The sequence below is a fragment of the Psammomys obesus genome, unplaced genomic scaffold (genome assembly GCF_907164565.1).
Source record: "Psammomys obesus unplaced genomic scaffold, mPsaObe1.curated_primary_1811, whole genome shotgun sequence".
NCBI lineage: Eukaryota > Metazoa > Chordata > Mammalia > Rodentia > Muridae > Psammomys > Psammomys obesus.
Genome location: NW_026596051.1, coordinates 20,472,784 through 20,498,542, shown reverse-complemented (window position 1 = coordinate 20,498,542; position 25,759 = coordinate 20,472,784). Strand labels below are relative to the sequence as shown.

The 25,759-nt window shown below is 48.9% G+C and overlaps 2 protein-coding genes across 4 annotated transcripts in view; one reads left to right on the top strand and one right to left on the bottom strand.

Moving 5' to 3' along the window:
* The window catches only part of Evc2 (EvC ciliary complex subunit 2), a 79,378-nt gene extending 70,764 nt beyond the window's left edge, over positions 1-8,614 (bottom strand). The window contains exons 1-2 of the mRNA XM_055624066.1: positions 8,398-8,614; positions 379-447 (exon numbers count right to left, since the gene is read on the bottom strand). Coding sequence (XP_055480041.1) covers positions 379-447; positions 8,398-8,577 — 249 coding nt within the window. The 5' untranslated portion in view covers positions 8,578-8,614. The remainder of the gene's footprint in view (positions 1-378; positions 448-8,397) is intronic.
* A 118-nt stretch (positions 8,615-8,732) lies between these two features.
* Evc (EvC ciliary complex subunit 1) overlaps positions 8,733-25,759 on the top strand; it is a 36,787-nt gene continuing 19,760 nt past the window's right edge. For 2 of the 3 annotated variants that reach the window (XM_055624285.1, XM_055624284.1), the window contains exons 1-7: positions 10,181-10,386; positions 13,987-14,112; positions 19,270-19,353; positions 21,701-21,948; positions 22,667-22,751; positions 23,748-23,846; positions 25,281-25,418. In XM_055624285.1, coding sequence (XP_055480260.1) covers positions 10,210-10,386; positions 13,987-14,112; positions 19,270-19,353; positions 21,701-21,948; positions 22,667-22,751; positions 23,748-23,846; positions 25,281-25,418 — 957 coding nt within the window. In that variant the 5' untranslated portion in view covers positions 10,181-10,209. Of the gene's footprint in view, positions 8,945-9,498; positions 9,889-10,180; positions 10,387-13,986; positions 14,113-19,269; positions 19,354-21,700; positions 21,949-22,666; positions 22,752-23,747; positions 23,847-25,280; positions 25,419-25,759 lie in introns of those variants that run through there. The other variant, XM_055624286.1, reaches the window with a different exon arrangement.

The window sequence follows — 25,759 nt, the reverse complement described above, 5'->3', positions numbered from 1 at the left end:
ACACACATACACATACATACATACCTACACACATATATACACACACATACATAGATACACATACACAAACACACACATACACACATACATGAGCACATACATTTATATACACATACAAACACATACACATGCATTTACACGTACACAGATATACACACACACACGCACACACACACATATCACTGTTCATCATGTGGGTAAACATGGCACGCTTTCAGCCTGCCCTAAGTAACCACGAGGGGCTATGGGAGCTCGGGTCTGTTCTCTTCATTGCCTGGGTCTCAGAGTGAACTCACAGACCCACTGGCTGCTAGTTCCTAAATACATGACTTTAGATACTTGGGCAAAATCCAATTATTTTCTCCCCTGGAAACTTACCAGTGAGCATTTTTGAAATATCACTCCATTCTCAGAGGGACCTTGGGCTTCTCTTGAAATATCTCTGTACTATAATAAAACACACACACACATAAAAAAAAAATCATTAGAAAGTGAGAAAAACTCCATGTTCACCAGTCTAATGTAAGTGCAAGATGAGAAACTCTTTAAAGGACACCACGGGGATTATTTCTGCTGATCCCAGTTTTCAAGAACTTGAAATATTTCATTTAAATAGTGTTAAAGGATCATGAATCAAAGCCTGGGAACAAAAAGGAGTCGCAATGAGAATCACAGCTTACTCTTGGCCTGGGCCAGGCCCAGTCAGTGATCAGGCTGGGAGATAAAATGCAGGATATGGAGTCTAGGTATAACCATTTATTTTCTATGTGGCCTTGGATACGTCATTCAGCCTCTCTAGCCTCAATTTCCTCTCTAAGAAGTGATCAGGTCAAACCTGCTGGCAGCTTGCTCAGCAGAATCAAGGGGTGTACTCTCCACTGGGCCCTAGAAGGTTCCAGCTCTTTCCACTGTGTGGTGGTAGTGGTGATGATGGTGATGATGATGATGAACAGCAACACTGGATGTATCCCCTCAGGGTACCAGGTCCTGTGCCCCGTATACCAAGTAATGATCTGAACAGACCTCACATCGACTGATACTCTTTCCCATCCACACTGCGCTCCTAGACCAGGGTAACCAGGAACTCAGACTTTACTGGTCCTTTGTGCCTGGAAATGATCCTGACTTGTGCTGCACTCATATCCTCTGCTCATTGGTTGCTATGTACTGGAGCAGGAAGGCATGGACCCAAAGCAGGGTATAGCTCTGGTAGCTAGCAGCAAGGTGAGTGTCTGAGTCCTTTCATGCTACTGTAACAAAATACCTGAGGCTAGGTGACTCATTAAGAAGGAGCCAGTGTAAGATGATACAATGAATCACTGAAAGCTTTGGTGTGGCTTTGGACTGGGTAACAGATATAGCCTGGGTTGTAGTGGGCTCAGAAAGGAGGTGGAGGAAATGCTAGGATGGAGACCTCTTGGGGATGACTTGAGAGGCCACTATCAAAAGTTGGGATGCAACAACTCAGACAAGTTCTTTGCCACTTCAGTTCGTGTTACCATGTTCCTTTCCGTCTAGGACTTCACCAGGACAGCCTTCCCTACCTGTGCATTCACCCCTTCCAGGACCACATGGCACTGAAGTTTCCAAAAATTAAAAGCCAGTCTGTGCTGACTGATCCATCTGCAGGTCCCTGACTGTAGAGAATTGGAATGTTGCAGGTCCAGACTCAAATGATGTAGGGCAATCATTAGCCTCCTTAATAGCCAGTCATTCCCCCATCTCTGTCTTGACCTAGCATCCTGTGACTACCAAGTAAAACCTTCTGGGGTATGTTAACTTTGCAGATCTCTGGCTCTCACCAACCCAAAAGCTAAGAGTGTTGTCATACAGCATGTGAGACCCCTCTTTGTTATAACCTGTCAGTCAGAGGTTCCCACGAAAGTACTTGAAACGTGCCTGGATTTAGGACTTCCGTGTGTTCTGTTGACTATAGTAACTTCATCAAGCCATTTCTACATCAGAACATGGTATTTTTGGGGCAACCTGAAACCAAATCCATCCTTGCTGCCCACTTAGAACATCAGAGCCTCACCAGAAAGCTCTTCCCCACTCTGTGTTCCAGCACAGCCTCTGCCCATCTAGCAGCTCCCAAACACTTTCCTGCCACCCATAGACAGTGCTGCCTGCCACATATGCCCCCATCCGTGTCATCACAACCCCAACCACTATATCTATCAAATATCTACCAGTACCACTACACACTCTCTGCTCCAGCTGAGAGAACGCGGGCTCCTCCAGAATGGGCACTGGTCTTGGCATGTCTCCTCAACTACAGACAGGGAAAATCACACCTCTGTGTCATGCTTTGAAGGATTAAACTGGATTAAACATACACACAGCAGTTAGCACAGGACTGCACATACAGTGACCCATGGGGTGGACTGTTCCTGTCACTATGACTGCTGTCTCGTCGCCATCATCATTTCTACAACACTCTTCAGAGGAAACTGTAAAAATCACGACTTTGCAACAACAACAACAAGTTGTATTAAGTGTCAGTACTAGAAGTAAAGGTACTGAGACTTGGTGATTGCTACAGACCAAGATTCGGCCAGAAGGCATCAAAGACACATAACAGAAGCCTGCAGTTAGCTTCTCTGAGAAATCACCAAATATGTCCTCACAGGACTTACAACAAATTCAAAAGAGGCAATAATATGCAACACATTATAGAAACAGCATCATTTATATTATAGCATTTGTATGTATTTTGTACTTTGCATGAATAATGCACTACTTGTATATCTTCACTATTTAAACAGAATATTAGACAGTATTAAGCATGGCTTCTTACTTTCCTTTCTGTTGCTGTAACAGGCGCCTTGAAAGAAAACATGAGAGGGAAGGGTTTATCTGGCTTACAATGAACTCCAGTTTATAATGTATCATTTTGGGGAAGTTAAGGCAGGATCCCAAACTGTTAGCCACACAGCATCACAGTCAGGAGAACAGAGAACTCAGTTCACTCATGTGACATGCTGCTGCTGCTCAGCCAGCTCTCTTGAGTCTCACACAGCCCAGAGCCCAGCCCACAAACTAGAGCTGCCCACATTCATCTTAACAACTTAACATCCATTCATCTTACAACTTCCCAGATGAACAGCCAAGACAACCCCGCACAGATGTCACAAAGGCAATCCTGATGCAGATGGACTCATTCCCTTCTCAAGTGACTCTAAGTTGTGACAAGGTTCTAATTAAAACTAACCAGCATATGTGGAGAGAGAAATAAAGGGTAACAGAGAAAGAGTAATGATGGGTTTTTGTTTGTTTGTTTGAGACAGCGGTTCATGTAGCCTAGGCTGACCCTGAATGCACTATAAACTGAGGCTAAGGTATTTCTGATCCTCCTAACTTGACCTCCCAAGTGCTAGTGTGCACATACCCCTGAGAGTTGCAGCTCTTGGTCAGCGTTGGAAGGCCTTCTGAAATGACTCAGTGACAGTCTGGAGAAGGGATGGAGGGGCTGTGAGAATCTAAAGGGGAGTAGCCATCAGGCAAAAGATCAGCAAATACAAAAGCCCCAAGGTGGGAAGGTGCCCAGAATTGTCAAGGAATTGCGAAGAGGCTGATGGCATGAACAGAGAAACTTGGGACATACACAAGAGATGAGGGAGTATGGTAAGGATTAATCCAGAGACTCTCAGGTTGCTCTGGGAATTTGGTTTCGTCTGTGAGCACAGACAAGCTTCCACATGAGGAGTGAAGAGGAGACACTTCTAAATGGGGCAGGTCAGCAAGAACAGGGGTGAGGAAGTCCATCCAAGATATGAGTGGTAATGATACCAAGAACACCCTTATAAAGAGTGAAAACTGTCAGCATGTTTGGAAACAGGGAACCTGCCAATGCAGGGAATGTGGGACAAAGAAAGAGACAGCCAAGGCCAAAATGAGGATCAAAGGCAGACAGTGTGGCTCCAAAGTACAAAAGGTGCAAGTTTAGGCCTGAGAGGGGACATTCAACAGACAAACAGGTCCACCTAGCAGCTCAGCAAAGGCTCTGCTGGAAAAACAAAAATTGGGTTTGTAGGGGACTGGATGGCCAAGAGTATACCAGTCCACAGAAGAGAGAGCTGAGCACTGAGTTCTGGAAGGCACCAGCTACTAAAGGTCAAGAAAAAGCTGATAAGCCCCAGAGACCCCTACTCTTTTCCACAAGACTCAAGAAGCATTTGAGGACAGGTTTCCTTCACACAGAAACAGAACAACTTAGAAACTACAGTAAGAAACTGTGTAACAACCACAACAACAAAGATACATTGTAACAGCAGCAAAGATACAGTGTAGCAGCAACAGCAACAAAGATACAGTGTGCTGCCTACTTTTATGTCAACTTGACACAAGTAGGAGTCATAAGATGGGAGGGAGTCTCAATTGAGAAAATGTTTCCATAAGAACTGGCTCTAGGAAAGGTGGGTGGTACTATCCTGAGCTGGGGGGCCAGAGTTCTGTATGAAACCAGGCTGAGCAAGCCATGTGGAGCAAGCCAGTAAACATCACCCTTCCATGGCCTCTGCATCAGCTCCTGCCTCCAGGTTCCTGCCCTGCTTCAGTGATGGACTGTGATGTAGAAGCATAAGCCAAAGAAACCCTTTCCTCAATTTGCTTTTGGCCATGGTGTTTTTTTATCACAGTCAAAAAAAACCCCAACTAAGACACAGTGCAACAACAACAACAACAACAACAACAAAAACCACAAAGAAACAGTGTAGCAACCACAAAGATACAATGTATCAGAAATAACAAAGACAGTGTGGCGGCACAAATACAATGTGTTAACAATCAAGACACAGTATAACAACAAAGATACAGTATAACAACTAAGACAAATACAGTGTAATGACAACAAAGATATACTGTGACAATAAACAACAAAGATACACTGTAACACAAAGACACAGTGTGGCAACAAAGATATAGTGTAACAAGAACAAAGTCATAATATGGCAACAAAGATACAGTGTAACAACAACAAAGATACAGAAAACACTCTGTAACAGATGATGTCTCAGTGTGCCATGCTGGGGTCTCTCCCTTCCCCTTTCTGTCTCACTCCCACCACTTCTCTACTCTCTCTTCTCCTCCCTAGGACACACCCAGGGCATTCAGTTCAGCAACCCAGTCGGTCTGAACCATTGCATCATATTTTAAGTAAAACCATGATACAAGGAGCAGGCCTCCTTCTGAGACACATACACAGCTTTCAAAGAGGATCTGGCTTATTTCATCCCCAAATCCTAAGGAACTAGGCAGGGACTGCAAGAGAACAGAGGCTCCCAATTTTGGGGGCTTCGGTCCTTTCTTTATACATCATTAGAAAGGACTGAAGAACTTGGGTTTGGATGGATTCCATTTGTCAGTATTTCCTCAGTTTCTCCTGTGCTACAGAAAGACTATATTTTAAAAAGAGTACAATAGTCAAGTATCCATTTTTAAAATAGGAATAAGAATCCTACAGTCACATAACTAGGAAATTTTATAAAAATCACCAGCTTTTTCAAATTAAACAAAAAAGTCATCATGTCATTGTTTCAAACTTTTGCAAAATCACCTGTGTCTGAATTCATAAATGCACCTGATTCTCAAACATGCCTCTGCGTGAACTCTCCCCAATGTCCCACATCATGTCACTTCTGAGAAAGTGAGTGGGAACACTGAGTTTCAGTAACACCTTAAAAATAGCCTTGACTCCATGGACCCCTTGAAAGGTTCAAAAACCCTGGGTTCCTGGAGCCCACTCTGGTGTGGCAACCTGAAAAATGAAAGAGGACACCTACCCAGTAGATCATATCCATCCAAGAGGCAGCCAGATAGCCCATTCCAGGAAGTCAAGGTCTGACTAAAGATGCCTGGGTGCCATTGGGCCAAAGACAACCAAGGACAAGCCTGCCCTACTTGGGCCATACCCACCCAGGATCCTTTCTATGGAGCCCTTTCTACTCTCCTCCCAAATGTCTGCACTTTGTGGCCTCTCCATCTGAAAGTCTCTCCTCCCCTAGCAGCCCTCACAGTCCCTTCATCCCACTTGTGGTGGTCTGAATAAAAAGAGACCCCATCGGCTCAAAGGGAGTGGTAATGTTAAGAGGTGTGGCCTTGTCAGTATGGTCTTATTGGAGTAGGTGTGGCCTTGTTGGAAGCCTTGGGGGTGGGCTTTGAGGTTTCAGATGTGCAAGCCAGGCCCGGTGACACTCTCTTCCTGCTGTCTGCAGATGTGGATATAGAACTCTCAGCACCTCTCCTGCACCATGTCTGCCAGCATGCTGCCATGCTTCCCGCCATGATGACAACGGACTAAACTACTCTGAACTGTAAGCCAGCCCCAATTAAATATTTCCCTTTATTAGAGTTGACATGGTCACGGTGTCTCTTTGCCGCAAAAGAAGCCCTAACTAAGACATTTCTCAAAGTGCTTAATCAACATGCAATTGGAAATTTATCTCTCCAACCCCATGTACAGAGCATGGCTCTTAGATGTGAATATTGAGGAGAGGAAGCAGAGACAGAGACTAGGGAAGGCTTCAACACCATAGAGGGAGCATTTAATAAGCACCTTCTATAGGGTTTTCAGAGAGTGACTTTACAGCCCTGTTCAGAACTGAAGCCCTAGGGGTTGAGACTAGACCCAGCCTCACAGACAGAAGCAGCTAAGGTGGGACTATCCAAAAGCCAGCTCACAGAGGAACTGTCTGTAATAGGCTGAGAGTGATGAAAAAGAGCTGACTCTATGGACAAGACTAAAGCAACCCAATCACTCAAGGTACCAAGGCCCCTGGATACAGGTGCTCAGTCCAGGCCCCCAAAAGGATAGAGTGATTCATGACAGTTAAGTGCCCTGGTTCTGGATGGCTTCGGAGACTTCTCAAAGCATATTCCTCCTCTAAAACAGTTACCCTCCTCCAGACTCCACAGCTGATCCTGAGAGTTGAGCGCCTGAAGCCTGGACCTTGGCTCTGGATGTGAGGACCACAGTGAGAGCACAGGCCAGGATCACAGCAGCTCTTACAGCCTTGATTTTATCCTCCACAAGTAGACCACTTGAACCCCACCTTTCCAGGAAAAGTAAGGGAAAAGACTTCATGAAAATATCAGTCACTGGGCTTAAAGTGCAATCCAGGGACGATACAGTGACAACCTAAGACAGCAAGTGACCGAAAAGGAATAGAATCACCCTTAAAGTACTAAGCCTCTGCAACAAGAGTGGTCCTATGAGTATCTGGGGGTCTACAGGTGGGAGAGTGGGCAGGAGATGCCAGAGCCGGTGCCAATAGGCCACACCACTGGCCAGGGCTCTCCTGGGCCAGAAGCTAGATTTGGTCCTAGGGCTATGATTGTGCGAGGCAGGGAAGTGATGAGCACCTGTGTGGGTGATCCCCCAGGGGTCTTCAGGGAATGAATGAGAGACACTCTGGTTTCCTTCCTGCTGCTTCAACAGAACATCCAGACAAGAAAGCAGCTTACAAGAGAAAGGGGTTTCTTTCTGCTTACAATTCAAGTTAAAAATCTACACTTACCTAGAAGCCAAGAGGCAAGAGCTTGAGGCAGCTGGTCACATCACAGCCAGTTAAGAGCAGAGAACCATAAATGCGTGCAGGCCTAGTACTCTGCCTGCTTTCTCCAATCTGACAGAGGTCAAGGCCCCCTGCCCAGGGAATGGCACTGCCCACAGTGGGCTGGGTCTTCCCACATCAAGACAACCCTCCACTCCTACCCCAGACCATATCCACAGAACAACCGGATCTAAGCAATCCCTCACTGAGAGAGCCTTCCCAGGTCATTCTAGGATGTGTCAGGCTGACAAGCAAAGCTGACCATCAGAAAATAACATCGAAATTAAGAGGTGGCAAACAACTGAGGCAAGTGACGGCTGAGGCAAGGAAGTTACAGAGGGCAGGAAGGGTAGTGTGTAAACTGACCTAGAGAAGAAGGCTGGAAGTTTTTGGACCAGTTTGAGGAGAGGAGCTTATGGGGCAGTGGAGACCCTCTGCTTTTCTAATTCTAGAACCACAAACAGGGCCAGTGGCTTAATCCACCCAGGAATGCAGAGCCAGGTACATACCCAGCCTGTCTTCCTAGCTCTCTCACCACACTGCCACCCCGATATACATTAACTCACCTAATGCAAGACAACTTCTAATGACCTGGGTCCATTGGCAGAGAAAGGGAGACATAAGTGATTTGTCCTCAGACACTCAACTCTTAGGGTGCAGATATGGATTCGAACCCCTACAAGCCCGTGGCTACCAAGTCTGGGACGGCACCGGTCCCGGAATTCCCTGGTACAAGCAGAAACACCACCGGGCACAAGTTCATCCTCTCCCTCCACTTGATCCTGTGCCCCACAGGGCAGGACTCGCTCAGTGATTTTAGACAGCCGCAGGCACCCGCCTCCCTTACCTGAGAGCTTGGCTGGGGTTGGGCAAAGCCGGGCCGGGATGGTGCGCCTGGGCCCAGTGCAGAGAAGACGGGTGGGAACGCGCGGGGACCCGCGCCCAGCACAAGGGCCGCGGCCAGGACGCCCCCAGCCAGCATCCACGAGGCTCGTCCGCGGGCTCCCGTGGGACCCCTCGCCCCCATCTGGTAGCTGCAGAGCCCACACAGGCCCCGCTGAGTACCGGAGCTTCCGGAGCCCGGACCCGCCCCGCCACGGAGCATGCTCAGTACGAACCTCCCGGAAAGTTTTCTGGAACGCTGGCAGCCGGAGTTTGGAGGCCGCCAGCCGCGCGCGGCAGGGAGTTGCACAGCGCCTTCGCTTGCTATGCCTCATCGAAAACAACACGCTGCTCTCCCTCCTCAAAGATGACAAGGGTCCCCACTGGGGCCCAATGGCTCTCTAGATCCCAGCTCAGTCTTTGCACTAGGAATTCCAAGAGACATTGACTGAACCCGGACCCTCCTCCAACCACTGCAGGGAGGCATTAGAAAAGGTCACCTAAGGGACATGGTAAGGAGCAGAAGGGGGTAGACAGAGGTGGTAGCAGAGAAAAAAAGGTGACCCTCGCTCAGCCCACTCTCAGGGAAGCACCCACTTTCTGAATCCGGGCTAGGGATCTCCCTCGACCTGCCCGTTACTTGATGCCCAAGTGAAATCATCACTTGGCCAGTGAGTAAATGGGGGAGAACCCCCCGAGGGGGGGGTAGTGCTCTCCTGTGTGCCCAGAGAGAGGAGCTGGGAGGGTAGTCTGCCTTCTGGGCTCTGGCGATGTCCCTTACTCAGGAACAGGGTCTTCTGTGAGCTGTCCTGCTGAGCAGCTGCCCTGGAGCTCTCCACACTTCCAATGAGACACACATCCTTTTCTTGACCTGACCTGGGCAAGGCCATGAGTTTGCAGTTCTTAGAGTGTCCTTAGGCAAACCCTCTCAAATAAAGTACTGCAATCTTGAGGCATCCTGGAGCGGTGTTAAGACAGATGGTTTAAAGGGCGGTATTCTTAACAGGTGACTTTCGGCCGGGACATCACTGCCTGGCCTTGACCTTTTTTGTTTTTTTTTTTAAAGCTCAGGCCTGAGCATCCAAACAAACACTAAGCTGCGACATGAAGCTGTTACCGGGAGGATGTTCCCGGAGATGTCGTGGGGAAACAGGAACGTCTTCGTGGCCGATGTGTGACCTGCAGCCACAGGTGTGAGTAGGCAGACGCTGCCGACTTCTGAGCTGCCAGTCCGTGAAAACGTCACCTCCCCTGGTGCTTTCCTTCTTTAAAGAGGCTGAAGTCCTCGCTCCCATCCTGCCCACGCGGAACGATGAATGACAAAATGAAGAGACGTCTGGGTTCTAGAGGGATCAGAATGTGACATTCGCCCCGCACAATCTCGTAGAGAAGAAACTTTCTCGGCGAGAAAATGGGATCAAAAGGAGAGTTTAAGCGATGGAGTGCGGAGGCAGAGGTGAGTCGTCACTTTGGCGGTGCTGCTAGGGTTAATGGGGTTGCCAGGCCAGGCTTGGGCAGCCTAGGCGCTCAGGGACCACAGAGGGTAGACTAGGAGGAAGGTGACTAGGAGACTAGGAGGAAGGTGCTCCCTCGCCCTTGCCTTTGGGGTCCTCTGGCTGGAAGGCGCGCCTGGGCTGCGCATGCTCAGTGCACGGCCGGGGTGGCCCGGAATGGCTGAAAGTTTGGTGTGGCGGGTCCAGGCTCCACCCACGGCCTGGGCGCCGCGGAGAGAGGCGCCGAGGCGCGGAGCTGGCGGGCAGCGGGATGCGGCGGGGGGATGCAGGCCCGAGCCCCCATGGCCTGCACGAGCGATGCGCGGCTGCAGCTGGGCCGGGAAGCGCTGCAGGCGGCGCCCACGCTCCTGGTCCCCGCCGTGTTGCTGGGCGCCGCGCTCGGCTTGGGCCTCGGCCTGTGGCTCGGCTGCCGCGCGGGCCGTGTACGCGCGCGGCTCCAGGTGGGTCCCGGCGGGGCGCGGGTAGGGGAGACTGGAAGCCCTCCTCCTTCCCGGGCTGCATTCCCTGAACCGCAGCTCGGCATCTCTTGAGCGCGATGGAGCGCAGCCTGCTGCTCCAGGAGAATTAGGGTCCGGGCTTTCTCCGGAAGGGGATGGGGTGAGTGGCCTAAGGGCACCGACCTGAGGTCCGCAGAAAGACCGTCGCCCCAAGCCCTTCGGGGCCTCAGTGCCCTCCGGTGTAGTTAAAAGTTCGGACATGGTCCCAGCAGATGCGCCCAGCACGGTGTAGGGGCAGAGGAAGGTTAGTGTGTGCACCCGGATGCCCACACTCTCTTCCTTGCTGTAGAGGTGCCCGACCTTCCCTAGGAGTGGGATGAGGACCTTTTACAAGGGGTCACTGGTCCGGGGCCTTGAATGTCACATCGGTGAGCATAAAAGACATCTTTCCAGTCAGCATTTGGTTATAACGGAACCGGATGGGTCCAGTGGTGGAGCAGAAACAGGCTAGCATTTCTTGAGAGCTGTCTGTTCCAGGCACTGGGCTGGGCCGTTTGCCCAAGGCTCTGAACTCTCCAAACAGCTTTGAATCAGTTCCGTATATGACCCCATTTTGCAGATGAGGAAAGAGGCAAAGCCTGGCAGTACAACAAGCATGTGATCTTATGTCCAGGGCTGGCTACTGGACACGGTAACTGACAACTGTGTCAATAATAATGGATGGAATATTCAGGGAGACTCCTGGCATAGAGGAGCAGACATTTAATCAGTTGTGGTAAGCCCCACTGGGTAAGATGGGTTCTGTCAGCTTTGGTTTCTGCCAGAGACAGTGTGCTCTCCTCTGTTGTGCTTGGCATCTGGCTTTCTCCGTCTAGAACCGTGTTTGGTTGAGAATTTTTTTTCTTGTTCTCTCACTTCTTTCAAGAACTCATATGTGTCCGGATTGATTTTAGCCTCTCCTTATCTTCTTTCTCTCCGTTATCAAGTCTCTTTATGTGTAACCCTTTGTGCTAGTCAACTACAATTGTGAGCAGTCCTGAACTCTTGGATAGATATTGTGTGTGTGTGTGTGTGTGTGTGTGTGTGTGTGTGTGTGTTTTGCACACATATATACATACACATGTGTATATAACGTATATGAAGCTGGGAGGCTTTCCTCAATTTTATTCTTGTGATTCAGTTTTCTATGTGTTTGTTTTCAAGAGCTCTTTTCTGTTCCCCAGGTCCTCTGCTCTTACCCTAGAGTGCCCGTTTATGAGTAGAATCACTCCTATCTCTCTGAGGACACTGTAATTGTCTGTTGTCTGTCTTGTGTTTCCTCGACCCTTAGCAGTGGTTCCGTTTGTTTGTTTTGGGGTATGCCCTTCTTGTTAGAGTTTGTCTCCAGATCACTTGTACCCTTGGCTTCCTGGCCATTTCTAAGTGTGAGAGGAGAAGACTGGTTCCACCTCTGTGGGGTGGGTGTGCTTTCTCCTGGGGTCTTGAGTGAGTTTCATCTAGGTAGACCCTAACACAGGCAGCCTCCATGGCTAAACAAAGCATCCTGAAGTTTGGGGCTGTATCATCTGTCCTTTCTGCCCTGAGAGCTACCCCTGCTCCAGCCACATGGACTCCTGGACATTTGAGCGCTGCCAGGCTTGTATCTGCATCCAGCCCTTTGCAGTTGCTCTCACACCCTTCTCCCGGGGACCTTGGAGGCTTGCTCTCTCGTTTAAGTTTCCTCTCAAACAAACTTTGTCGGGGTCCGGAACAAGGCTGGGTACCTCGTGGGTGCTGAATCATAGCCCTGATTAGTTCTTGCACAACCAGTTCACCAGTGCATTAATACAATTATTTTTGTGTGTATGTGGGGGGAGGGGGCAAGCATGCACACATGACAAAGAACGGCGGTGAAGAGCAGAGGGCATTCTCCCCAAGTCAGCTCTCCCCTTCCACTGTGTGGGTACAGAAGACAGTCCTTAGGTCATAAACCTCAGTGACCACTGTCTTTACCCACTGAACCATCCTGCTGGCCCGAGTGTGTGTGTGTGTGTGTGTGTGTGTGTGTGTGTGTGTGCGTGTGTGTGCGTGTGTACCAGGTCATGCATGTGCAAGTGCATGTATGTGTATAGATATAGATGCCTGTTCACATGGGTGTGCTTGTGTCAAGGCCAGAGGTCAACTTTGCTGTCATTCTTTAGGCACTACTCATCTTGTTTTTTAGGAGTCTCTCACGGGCCTAGGCAAGCAGGCTAGGCTGGCTGGCTACCTGTGGCCTCCTCCCCTGCACTGGGGTTAAGAGCACATACACACACATACCCAACTTTTCTGACACGGGTTCTGGGAGAGCAGCTGTGTCCTCACGCCTGCATGGCAAGACCTTTCCAACTGAACCAGCCTTCCTAACGGAATTATATGTGCCACCCATTCTCCTTACCCACTATAGTTATGTTCCTCAAACCTACTTAGAACAGGTGAACACTAAGCCTTTGCCTGGGGAATACTGCTTAGAATCCCCTGAGCCTCTCTTTCCATCAGTCCATCTTCAAGAGTGACCTGTGCTTGTTTAAAAAGGTCTCATTGCCTACGTATTGTTAATTCTATCTTAGAGCTCACAACCAAGAACCCCAGGACTCTGGCTGGGGGCAGATCCTTTTTCACAAGGACATTCTCTGTCGGGTACATCATGTCCCACCAGTACTTAAGAATGCTAGGCAGGGCTTCAGGATCACAGCCTCCTAAAACAAGAAATACAGCTGCAGAAAGCCAGACATGTAGCTGCAACAGGGGACTCTATTTGACAAGGAGAGTGGGCTTGGTAGAGTGCCTCTCTGTGCTCATATCCACCCAGACCAACACTTGGGTGCCCTCCACTGCTCATGTGCCCATCAATGCCTATGAAGCCCATGAATAACAGTGTTGACATCTGCAAAGTGCTGGGGTTGTAGATTGCACAGCTTCTGATTGTAGTCTACAGTAGAAATCATTCCTCTGTTGATTGTTATTTTAAAAAAAAGCCACTCAGAGGCTATACTAAGAACAACAGGGAAAATACAGTCTGAACATTCCATAGGGTGGCCCTTGGGGATCGCGGTTTCTGTTCTGGTTTCATGTGTGTTGTTGTGAAGAGATAAACCTGACAGCAAGCAACTTAGTTGGGAGAAAGGGTTTGTTTTAGCTTACAAATCCAGGGCAGTGCATCACCCTGCAGAAATCAAGGCAGGAACCCGAAGCAGCTAGTCATATCACAATCAAGAGCAGCGAGAAATGAATGCGTGCAGGCGCAGTTGCTTCCGTCAGACTATTTTGTCCCAGCTACAGAAATGAAGGTAGAACAGAAATTGAGAAACACTGAGAGCTTCGCTCCCACTGTAGACTGAAGTCTTAAGGTCAACTGAGATGTGCATCTTAGGGGGTATCCTTGAAAGATGACCTGGGTGACCTGGGGCAGGGGGTGTGGGTTTAAAGGACTCTAGTAGATGCCTGGTGGGTGAAAGGGGCAGGGAATGGCTCATGGTAAGCAGGGGTGACTGCTGGGTGGGGGCTTGGCGGCTAAAGTTCAGCAGGATGGACAAGGCTGAGTGACTTCCCTTCTGGTTTCTCTCCACCCCTTTGGGGTTTTAGAAAGATGACACTCAACGTTTGCTCGGGAGTTCAGAGCCCTCTGCACAGAGCCTGCGGGATATTGGCTCCCGGGCCAGGAGGCACCAGAGAGAAATGACAACTTCTAGAGATGAGAATGCTCCTGAGGTTAGTTTGGGCCTGTGTGCTTCTGTGAGCGGGGGTTGGGTGTGGGACTGTCTTCCTGGAAGCCACAAGCCACTAGCCGATTTATTGTCATGTATAAATAGTACCTGTAATTGCCATGTATGAATAATAAAAGGCACAATTTTTAAGTCCACAGTTGATCGGGTTTTGACAGAAGTAAGTTCCCTCATAATTAAAGTCCCAACACCCCAGAAAGTGCTCTGGTGCCTGTCTCTGGTCATACTTATTCAAGAAGCCACCCCAGGTAGGGTTTGATGACCATGAGATGACTAGAGATTTGGGTGGAGAGTACCCTGCTCCCTTTGTGTCTCAGTTCCCACAATATCCTGCTATCAATATTTGCCCATTTCTTTGCAGAGCCAGACCCAGTCCCCTTTCCTAGCCAGTGAGGTAATCAGTGTGAGCACACCACTGTTAGCTGCTGGGTACCTCCTGGGTGTTTGACTGGTGAACTTAGTGTTATCAGGATCCACCTGTTAGCGCTCAAGCCTTGGTTCTAGCCTGTAACTAAACGTTATTACTCTAAGTAAATAAGCACTCAAGGGAAAGCTGGGCATCTGACAAACCCTAGAAGATGGATTTTTTCCCTTTCTGGAGTCTTCTCAGCCCTGCTTCAGTTCCATGGAGCATGACCAGGGTGAGCTTCCTCAGCAGGGAAAAAGGAGCATCACTTGCCGTTCCCTGGTTCTCCAGAATATACTGTATACTTTAAGTTGAGGCAGAGTCATTAGTCTGGTGGCTTTGTGTCCTCATAACTCTCTCCTTTAGTTTTTCTTTTTGTTCTCATATTCTAATGAGGAAACTGGGGTTCAAAAAGACAGACCCACCTTCATGGGTCCCCAAACTGAATGGGTCCCCAAATTCAGATGTGTCCTTACGTCTGTCTCATATCTACAGCACAAGCATGGCTTCCCTTCACACTCTCCCTACCCCTGTCTCCCAGGTCTCTCCATATTTGGGATCCTCTGCTGGCCATGTATTGCTTGGGCTTTGAAGCAACTGTCCTTGAAGGAATCAAAGCAGGGAAGGAGCCTGTTTTCCCAAGTTTTCTGTGGTCTGTGCCTTCTTTCCTGTGGGAGAGCCTAGCCTGCAGACCCCACACCTCAGAGCTTCAGGGAGGCTATGGAGGTGAAAAAAGGGCCTTGCTGAGATTCCAGGACCTATAGACCTGTGGACCCAGGGGGTGCACTGCCTTCATAATACTGTGTGTCTCTAGACCTCACTCTCATGTCTCTGCTTCCCTGCGTGTCTCTGCATATGTGCTCTCTGTGGAGAGCTTTTCTGCTCTTGTCCACCTGGGTGACTCTCTGGGTCCATGGAACAATGTATATGACAGGTTGTAGTTATGTGGTATCCCTCTGTCTTTCTGTTTTCCTTCATCTCTCTTGGCTATCTTCCTCCTCCCTACATACCATTGAAATTCCACTCGCAGACAGAAAAACTATTTCCACACAAATGCTTGTACACAGATGTCCAGCTCGGGCTATAACAGCCAGACTGGAAACAACACAAATGACCATCAGCCAAGAAATGCATGGAGGACGGAATGTGGTCTCTCATTCAGGCACAGTGGGCTACACCTATAACCTTAACACTGGTGCTGAGGCAGGACGATTGTGACTTTGAGACTGGCCTGGGCTACATAATGAAACCAAGACTCAAACAAAACAGAAACAGAGAATTGTGTTCTTCCCGTGCTGAATATTATTGGGCATGAAAAAGAACACAGTGCTAACACACACTGTAGTCCTGGGCCATTGTTACTCAAAGTGAAGAAAGCCAGCCATGCACTGAGCCAGGCCTAAAAGGATCCCATGCACAGAAACTTACATGGACAGGAGGTAGCTGAGTGGTTATCCGGGAAAGGTGGGGAGTTACTAGAGAGTACAGGGCTTCTGCTTCAATGAGCCATTCTGAAATTGCCTATGCGATACTTCCAATATTGGGGAAACATTTGAAGCTGGTTGGTTGAAGATTATACAAGAGTAACTGTACAGGGTATGAATTCTATAGTGATAAAACTGTTTGTTTGTTTGTTTGTTTGTTTGTTTGTTTTTAAGTCCTCACTCCCATGAAGGTGGCTCTGGATTCCATGGAAATAGCATCAGCCTTGGGGCCCAGGATGAACCAATCCCAGCTCTGCTATACATTTGCTGTGTAGTATCGGGCAGGAAATGTAACTTGTCTGAGCCTCAGGCCCCTCACTGTGAGAGTCACAGAAGTCCCCCCACTGGGTTCCCAGGGTTGTGCCAGCATCCATGTCTCAGAGGCACTTCATCGGAGCACAACGCACACAGGGGGCACTGCTCCCTGCCTCAGTGCCTGGCAGGCACCCAGCACCAGGCTAATGATTGCCCAGAGCTGAGTTAAATATCCGCCTGTTCAGCCGTGTGTCTTACCTGGTAAACCCAGCTACCGTGTCTGTGCACAGAGAACCTCAGCCTAGTGATCTGTCCTGCTGCACCCTAGATGAACTCTGTTTAATGAATAGCTCTCACTGGTTAAAACACACAGAAACTTTCGGAAGGTTTCTGGGGCCTGCTGCTCCACAGTGTGCACATTGCCTTGGCTAATGACGAGGAGGGACGCAGGCTGTGGAGGTGAATGTGCAAGGCTGAAAGGAAGGCCTTAGGGCCAGTGGGGGAAACAGCTTCTCTTTCTCCTCGGTGACACCTTCACCAGTTTTCTGAACAACTGCCCTGTTTTGGCTGACGTTCTACCTTGTAACTGTGCATGACAACCCAGTTTCTAGATCATTGTACCTCCTGATGGGAAACATCAGATTTGGAGCATTTAGCTTCAGAGAGGAGAGCTGCGAAAAGCTAAAGTCTCTGTATTCTGTCCAGTGGCAGGAGCTGCCTGCCCTTGCCTCCACATGCCCAGGACTCTAGTGTCCTCCGTCTTCCAGCCAAAGCAAAGCAGGTCCCCTGTGGGACACAGGTTCACACAGTCATCATCGCAGGTAGAGCTTCACACAGCCAGGGCTAGGCCCAGCACTCCCACCCAGGCTTTTCAGTCATGCCTGCCTCCACAGGCGCTCCAACTCTACCTGCCGCCACACAAGGCATGCATGGTCCTCTCTCTGTCTTTCACACTGACCCAGTGTGTGTTTGTCCTCTACTGAATGGAGAAACCGAACCTTCCCCAATTAATGCATGTTAATTGAGGTCTATTTCTCCTCTTTCCCTCTCCTTTCCTTCTACCTCTGCTATATGACACTTTGAACCGCAAAGGGCCTCCGACCCGGTGCTGTATTTTATAATCCCAGCTGCTCGGAGGATGAGGCAGATCATAAGTTCAAGGCCTGCCTGGGCCACAGAGTCAATTCAAGGCCAGCCTGCACAACTGAGTGAAACCATCAGAAGAGGTGCAGAGTGTGCCAGGGTGAGCAATGTCTTGGTCCCTCCCATGCGTCAGAGGTGGCTTCTGAGGGAGGCGTGGTTTGTGAACACCAGCTCTGCGGCTGTTCAGTGCCTAGCATCCTCTTGGTCCCAGGGACTGAGCTGGAAGCTTCATGACTACTATCTTTGAGGATTAGGCCTCCCATCTGTCCACTGCATGAGCAGACTGAGGCTGACTCAGCCAATCCTTTCTTGTTTGAGGTTCTACTCCAAAACCCCGTGTGAACGTTGCCTGTGTGTTTATACTATGGTGCTAACGCTTGACTTTTAAATTTTAATTGACACATGTAATCATCTGCCTCAGTAGAGTGCAGCGTGCTAATAGGCATGAAATGTGTGACCCAGGTACTATCACATCTGCCACCTCTGTGAGTTAGGAAACTTTAGACTCGTCCAGTTGCTTTGAAACATATGAATTGTCGTAGGCTGCAGTGACCCAGGAGCATTGTGAAATGTGAGCTCTAATTCCTCAAAGTTCAGTTACTTTGTATGATTGTTCCTCCCATTGAAGATGGTTCATAGTCCTTCAGGAGATGCATGTTAATTGAGGTATTAAAAAGCCTAATTACTTCAAGGCTGAAACATGAGAATTAAATGATAGTTCCTGTCTGTCCAAGCATTTGTCTATGTACCCATCTATTTATCCATTTGTCTACCCATCATATATATATATGTATTTATGTATGTGTATATATATATATATATATGTATGTATTTATGTATGTATATATATACATATATACATATGTATATATATATACATACATAAATACATACAATTATCTATGTCTCCATTTTCCCATCCACACATCCATGGATCTACCTGTTTACCCACCCATCCATCCCCTCCTTCATCCTTTATTAAACCACCCATTTGCTCACTCACCCATTCATTACATTATTCCATCTATTCATCCATCTGTAATCCACATATCCATGCGTAGCTCCATTCTTCATCCACTTATATACCTACCTATGCATACTGTGCTGGCTAGTCATAGGTCAGCCAGCCACAGGCTAGAGCCACTTGGGAAGCAGGAACCTCAACTGAGAAAATGCCCCCACCAGACTGGTCAGTGGACAAGCCTGTAGGACATCTTCTTAATTGACAGTTTTTGTGGGAGGGCCAAGATCACTGTGGGTGGTGATTACCCTGGGAAGGCGTTCCTATTTACCCACCTATTTAGGTCCAGGTGTATGAGAAAGCAGGACAAGCACCTGTTCTAAAGCAAGTGCTCTCTCATGGCCTCTGCACCAGTTCCTGCCTCCAGGTTTTTGCCCTGACTTCTCTCAATGATGGATTGTAATATTTGCGGTGAAATTGACCCTTTCCTTTCCAAGTTGCTTTGGCATTTATCACAGTAAAGGAAAAGTAACTATGACACAGATATACACACATATATTCATGTCTTCCCTTCCTCTATACACTCACCTATCCCTTCCTCTACCCATCTGCCCATTTACTTCTTCTCTGTCCCACTCACTGATAGATTCACCCTTCTATTTATCCATCCATCCCACCCATCCATTCCTCAATCCTCTGCCCATTCTGAAATCCACCATTTTCCAATCCACCCACCTACTTTTCCATCCTTTCTGCAAGGATCCAAGTGGGCTTGTCATGGTTCCTTCCTGCAGCCACGGTTGCAGGTGGAATGTGACATTTTGGAGACTCCTGACCATCTGTCCTTAACATGGCAGAAAGCTCACTGTGCTGCTTACTTTCTTTCCTTTGCAGGAGTGTGAGCCTTCCTTGAGCGGCAACATCACAGCATTTGCGCTGAAAGCCAGGGTTGTCTACCCCATCAACCAGAAATTCCGGGTGAGCACTCCAAGTTTCGTCTTAGCAGTGACATTTACTCCATAATGAGCTGGGCTCCATGAGGATCTAGGGCATGGATCAGATGTGGGTTTCCATCCTGTCTGAAAATCTGGGTGTGTGATGGATCCAAACACGAGTGCCGACCCCTTCTGTGTGGGCCACACGAGGCCACAGCAAGGTCAGGAATTAGAAAAGCTGCTTGAACTGCAAGGGCAGCAGCTTCCCTGTGAGAGGGTGCTATCCTCCCTCTAGCCTCAGGCCACAGCTTCTGTCTCTATCCACATAGCTGAGGGTTAATGCCAGATGCTGTACTTTCCTAGACACTCTTGCAGGGCTGAGGGATTGTCACACAATAGGCGTTTTCACTTTGTGGCATTCCCAGACCGTTCAAGATCACGTGCTGGAGGAGGCTAGTTCCACCCACCACGCTTGGCAACAGGTCTTGCACCCACGACTGTAAGCAAAGTTCCTTGACTAGAGTCCCTATGCAGAGAGCAGCCATAACAGAGGGAGGACCTGAGCCCAGGAGGTGTCCTGTGGGCAGTGTCCTGGCTAAGAATGTTTGGGGAAGAACTGGCATCCTGGTGTTCTCAGTCTCTAGGATGCCATCCTGACTCTGACTCGGCTTTTCCTGCGTGGTCCTTTCTTGCTGTGCTCTGTTTGGACTTCAGGCAAGATAGTGTATGGAAGGACTCAGAACAATGGTTTGCTCAGTCAGCGACTTCCTGCACTAGAGGGTGTTCCCAGACTCCCCCGTGGAAGCCTTGCAATAAGCAGCACCTGGTTATGCTACTGCAGTTGTTAGGGTCAATGCCCTGGCCCTGACAGGCATCTTCAGAAAGCCAGTTAAAGAGTCAACAGTAGTGAAAAGCAGAGAAAGGGGATGTATTCAGTGTGCTCACACTGGGAAGAGAAATAAAGATGTCCAATCATAACACAAACACACACACATACACACACACACCACCCCCAGCAAATTCATCTTCAGGGTCCTGACATGAGGTTTATGTTCAAAAAGAAAGACAAGAGGCTTACATAACTGAGCAGTCTAGGTCAAGCTGTCGCCCCACACGTCGCTGACCCATCATTTCGTCTTTGCTGTCTTCTGCAAGGTCTGACAGGTGTCAGAACTGTGTGATGTCTCTTTCTGGGAGACAGCCCTCCCCTGATGGCTTCAACCTTTTCCATTCCCCATATTTTTTTGGAGAAAAGTTTGTTTCAATGCTCTGGTAGCCAAACTGGGGAGAGGGCTCAGTTAGTATGTGCCTTGCAAGCATGAAGACTTGAGTTCAGTCCCCAAAATCCCTGTATAAAGAGCTGGAGATGGTGATGGGCACTTGTAATCCTAGCACTGGGGAAGTAGAGGCAGACAGATCCTGAGGCTCACTATCCAACTAGTCCAACCCAATCCATGAGAACCAGGCTAATAAGACACCCTGCCTCACAAACAAGGTGAAGGTGAACAGAACAGTACCCTAAGAATTACTGCCACGTTTTATCTCTGGCCAACACCCCCCCCACACACACAGTGGGGTTTGGGGGAGATCTTCACTTCTGCCAGGCCAGTTACATGACTGACTGGCCTATTCTCCAGCACACTGTGAAAAGTTCACACAACTCCCTGCTGTCAGGTAGATGAAAGACACTTACATGTCAATATGGCTGTGGCCAGTGGAGCAGCCCAAGGGCACAGGCCCTGTATGTTCCCTGGACCCCACCCCATGGTCGGGCCACAGGGCACAGAGAAAAGGCCTGGGACCTCAGAAACCCAGAAAACCTCAAGGAAGGCAAGCCCCAGCAAAGGCAGATTGCAACAGGGCAGCTGAATCTGGAATGGCCCAGAAGCAGGGCATGAGGAGAAGGTCTGGAGCAAGGGCCAGCTCAGCCAGTGTAGGCTCACCAGCAGGGGGCAAGCCAAGGCAAGAGAGCCAAGCACTTCCAGCTGTTCCAGGGAACAGACGATGGCCAGTGACACACTGGGCTTAGGTAGGAGATACAGTTAGGGCGGTGGGAGCCGTCAAGGTTGTGGCAAGAATTACCCTCATCAAGACAGATGCTGAGCCCAAATAGTCAAAGAGGTTCCTGGGGCTGAGCCAGCCACAGAAGAGGCAAGGGAGGGAGACTGCTTTCCAGAGGTCCTCATTGGCTAGGCAGATGGGAGAGCTGAGCTCAGGGGTATTTGGGGACAGATCCTGACAGCTCCAAGGTGCAAGCCTAGTACAGAGGGCTGGCCTCCTAGAGACAAGTACAGGGACAGATGAGCCATGATTTAGTCCCTTGGGTGTGGTTTTGCTCATGGTCCTGGCACAGAAGCTATGAGCTCAGTCAGGTCTCCTTCTCTCCCCAGCCTCTGGCTGACGGATCCTCCCACCCCTCGCTGCATGAAAACCTGACACAGGCAGCCGCCATCCTGCCCCACCTGCCCCACCAGCCAGCAGAGGCCTCACCAGCCAGCAGCCTGGGCAGCCTGAGCCAGGCTGGCAAGGAGGATGGTAGCTCCTCCTCTAGCATGCCCTCAGCCTACAGTGATGACAGGATCCTCCGATACGCCTTCCTCCGGGTGGGCAGCTTCCCTGAGGTTCTGGCCTGTGAGAGGTAAGGAGCAAGACAGTAGGGCTGCATCAGACAGTACGAAGGAGGAAATAGGTCCAGAAAAGCTAAATGACTCAGCTGTGGACACACAGAAGTGCAGTGTCGGAGCTGCGGCCCAGATACTTTCTCCGAAGGCCACGAGGTGTGGGTCAATATTGGGGTTACAGAGCCAGGTCTGAGCCCTGGAAAAGTGACAAGTGAGCCATGCTTAACCACTGATGAGCCCCATAAATCATAGTGCAGCAAATGCCCTGGAGTAGAACTTTCAGCACCTCCAAAAATTGTAACAGGAGCTTGAGGGCCTGGTCCCTGTTCTTCATTGCTCTACCTCTGTTGCATGACAAAGGGGACCAGGACCAGGTTTGGTGATCCACAAGCTTTAGGGAATATTTCCCCTCCTTTAAAAAGAGACTGAGAGAGGTTGAGCGACTTGCCAAGGTCACACCACAGTCCGTGATAAGCCAGGTTTGAAGCTTATCTCAGAGGTGCAGGAGCCAGACACACTTTGTGGTCTGCTGACAGGTATGGTTAGCAGCTGTCCTCTGTGCCCTGAAGTTCCAGGAATCCCTGGATGTCTTAGTTGTCTGTTGTTATGATAAGATATATGAAACCAAGGCAACGTATAGAAGAAAGAGTTTATTGGAGCTTACCATTCCAGAGGGTTATAGTCCATGACCACTGCTAACCTTTGACCCCTGTCTGCTGCTCTCCGGTGGCTCAGTGCGGATATTGACCTGTGTGTCTGCAGCCTTCACCTGAAAGACCTGCTTCAGGTAGACACAGCGCTGAGGCAAGAGAAGCACCTGGTAGGTGGAGTCGCTTGCTTTCTTTTCCTGACCTGGGTACCAGATGGGACTATGGAGACTCTTGGTGTGCACAGAGCCGCAGATGTATGACGGGCACAGACCTGGGTGAAAACAGACTTGGAAACAGGACGTGGTGCTGCACTCGGTGCCACCGGCAAGATACAGACTTCTATTTAAATGGGGTGGGAGCTGTCTAGAGATGAGCTCCGACCTCAGGCTGTACCTGCTGAGGACTCAGGGAAGAGAGTACTGTTTGATAGAAAGACACTAAGCCAGTAACTACATTTAACAGCAACAGCACACGAGCTGAGGCTGTGGGGAGGCCAGATCCTGCACAGGTCACTGAGGGAGTGTAAAACACTGACTGCTTCTTAGACAACCAAGCATGTGATGCCCAGAGGACCAATGGCTCTTCGCCAGGGCATTTGCCCCAGAGAGACCGTGTTGACATCAGCCCCTGTGTGAATGTTGCTCACAATGGTGTCCTGATGATGCATGGATAACAGAGCTCCTGCAGTGCAGTGACTAGACATGATGGAGGTGGTGCCCTCCGGGATTCCCTAGGGATCCCCGATTCTGGGAGGGCCCTTCTTGGTTTAAGAGGTATCTCCTATGGAAACAGGAGTCCGGGAGGGCTTTGCACATCCCAGTTCTGTAGAGGTGTCTCTAATTCTTCTTACAAGGAAGCAGGTCTACATGTGAAAATGGGGGGTGGGGGAGTCATGAAGAGCTCTGCACAGTGTAGGCATTGAGGAAATACTATAGAGATGGGGCGTCGGGAAAGAGAGAAGAAAGGGAGGAAAGCAGGAGAGTGAGGAGAAGGGAGGAAGAAAGGAAGGAAGGTAAGAGATATTCTTTAGAAGCTTCATAAAACCCAGGACAGGCCATTGTCATGATATATAATTTATATATATAGGTTCTTTCCTTCAGCAAGACCTATGTCGGGGGTGGAGCACTCCTCAAATATTTCTCCTGTCACTTCCCTTGTGCCAACAGATGTTCATTCAGATTCTTAAAGCATGCCTCATGGACTTTTTTCCTAAAAAGAAGCCTGATGATGAATTATACCAGAAGATTCTTTCCAAACAAGAGCATGTAAGTCTTTATAGCCTGTATCTCAAGGTAACTCAGTAAACTGTTAAAATAGTTAAATAAATAAAACTGTTAACATATGCTGTGCATAAAAAAATATTTTTCTTTAATGCATAAAATGTTTTTCATAATATACATTTGAGCACAGTGTGATGGCTTGTAAAAGTGTATGTGCATATGTAAAAAAGAACACTTGCGGTGGCCTGAAGCTTGAGTCCTAGAACCCTGACTGGCCAGCAAGGGAATGAAGAAAGGACAGATACATACAGGAAAGCTGGGATTGTGCCCGCTCTAATGGCCAGCACCTACTACCACCAGCAACCCGGAACCTCGGCATGTTCATTAAGTACAGCAGGGGAGGGAGAGATGGGCTGGTCTCAGGGGGAGGTGTCTGTGGGTGAGCAGTCCCAACATTAGAACGCTGGAAGAAGGTGGCCCCACATCTCCTTGGTTACCTGGGAATACGGCTCCAGAGAAGGAAGCAAGAACCATTCTTCACCTCCACAGTGTGGTTTAAAGAAGCCACAAGAGCACCCCGTGATCCTTCCCGAGTTTGGAGTAAGCTGCAGGTCTAAAAATGCTGTCAGCCTGGAGGGTCTTGCTCCCTAACACTGAATCCCAGGACTGACTCAGTTGTCCACCTCGTCACAAGACAAGGTGACGATGCTGGCCCACGTCCGGCTCCTCACAGAAACGGAGGCTATGCCGCCTGCTCAATATGCTAAGACCACACCAGACCAATAGCTTCCCGTGAAGATGGTGTCCCGGAGAGAAAGAAGCTGGACAGCTAAGCTGCCCTGCTCCCTTCCCACTCTTGAACCCACCAAATACTTCCCACTTCCTCCTTGAGGTGTAGTGTAGAATCCTTCCTCCATGGAGACCCTGTGAGTGAAGAAGGAACATTCCTGCCCAGCCCCTAGAATGCACATTTTTCTAAGAGTTTGTAATGATTGAAAGGCAAATTTTCATTATTTGCAAAGTACTAACTATAGTTTCAGGAAGATGGAGGATCTAAAAGAAAATCATCTTTCATTCTGTTGGTCCAATGTTTAATGAAGTAAAAGAGGCTTTTATCCTCACACCTTAAACCCATTGTGACTTCCTGTGTATGAATGCATCATGTTGGTGTGGGTGAATGTGCCACTGCGCATGAATGGAGGTCAGAGGACAGCTCTGTGGAACTGGTTCTTCCCATCTTTACATGGGTTCTAGATCTCAAACTCAGATGTCTAGCCTTACACAGCAATTGCTTTCACCCACAGAGCCATTTCTCCAGCTCAGCGTTAAAACCTAAGACTGTGTCCAGAATATCTCATTATTGTTAATATATGTTTTTATAAAATATTTGTCAAAAATATAAGAACATGTATTCTTCTAGTGTTTGAGTTTTACTGGTTTTTCTTTGTGTATTTGTCTCCCCGCTCCCCCTGCCACCAGGATTTGGAGGAATTAGAAAAGGGACTTCAGGCCAGATTGGTGAACACGGAAATGTTGGGCACTGGTGACCCTGGCTACATTTCCCTGGCAGACGTGGAGAGGAAGGAGAGAGAGCTCTCGGAGCAGCTCATAGACAATGTAGGTGCCAGCCTTTCTCCCCTGTGGGAAGCTTGGTTTCTGCAACAGTGACATTGGCGAGATTAAGCAGGTGATAGTGTCACATCCCATCCCAAGGCAGAGCCAGTTTCTGAAGCTCAGTGGCAGGGAAGGTATACTTAGAGAACGGAGATACACGGGGGAAGCTTTTATCCATTTACAGTTTTAGCTGGCTGTTTCTATCACTGAAAGCAGTGAATCCTATAAGCCCTCAGTGTCCCTGCCACCCCATAGTAGAGCTGAATCTAGGAGCAACTCCAACCCTCAGCCTCACAAACATGCTTCTCATACCCCAGAAGAGGACTTCCATGGAACACTCCTTT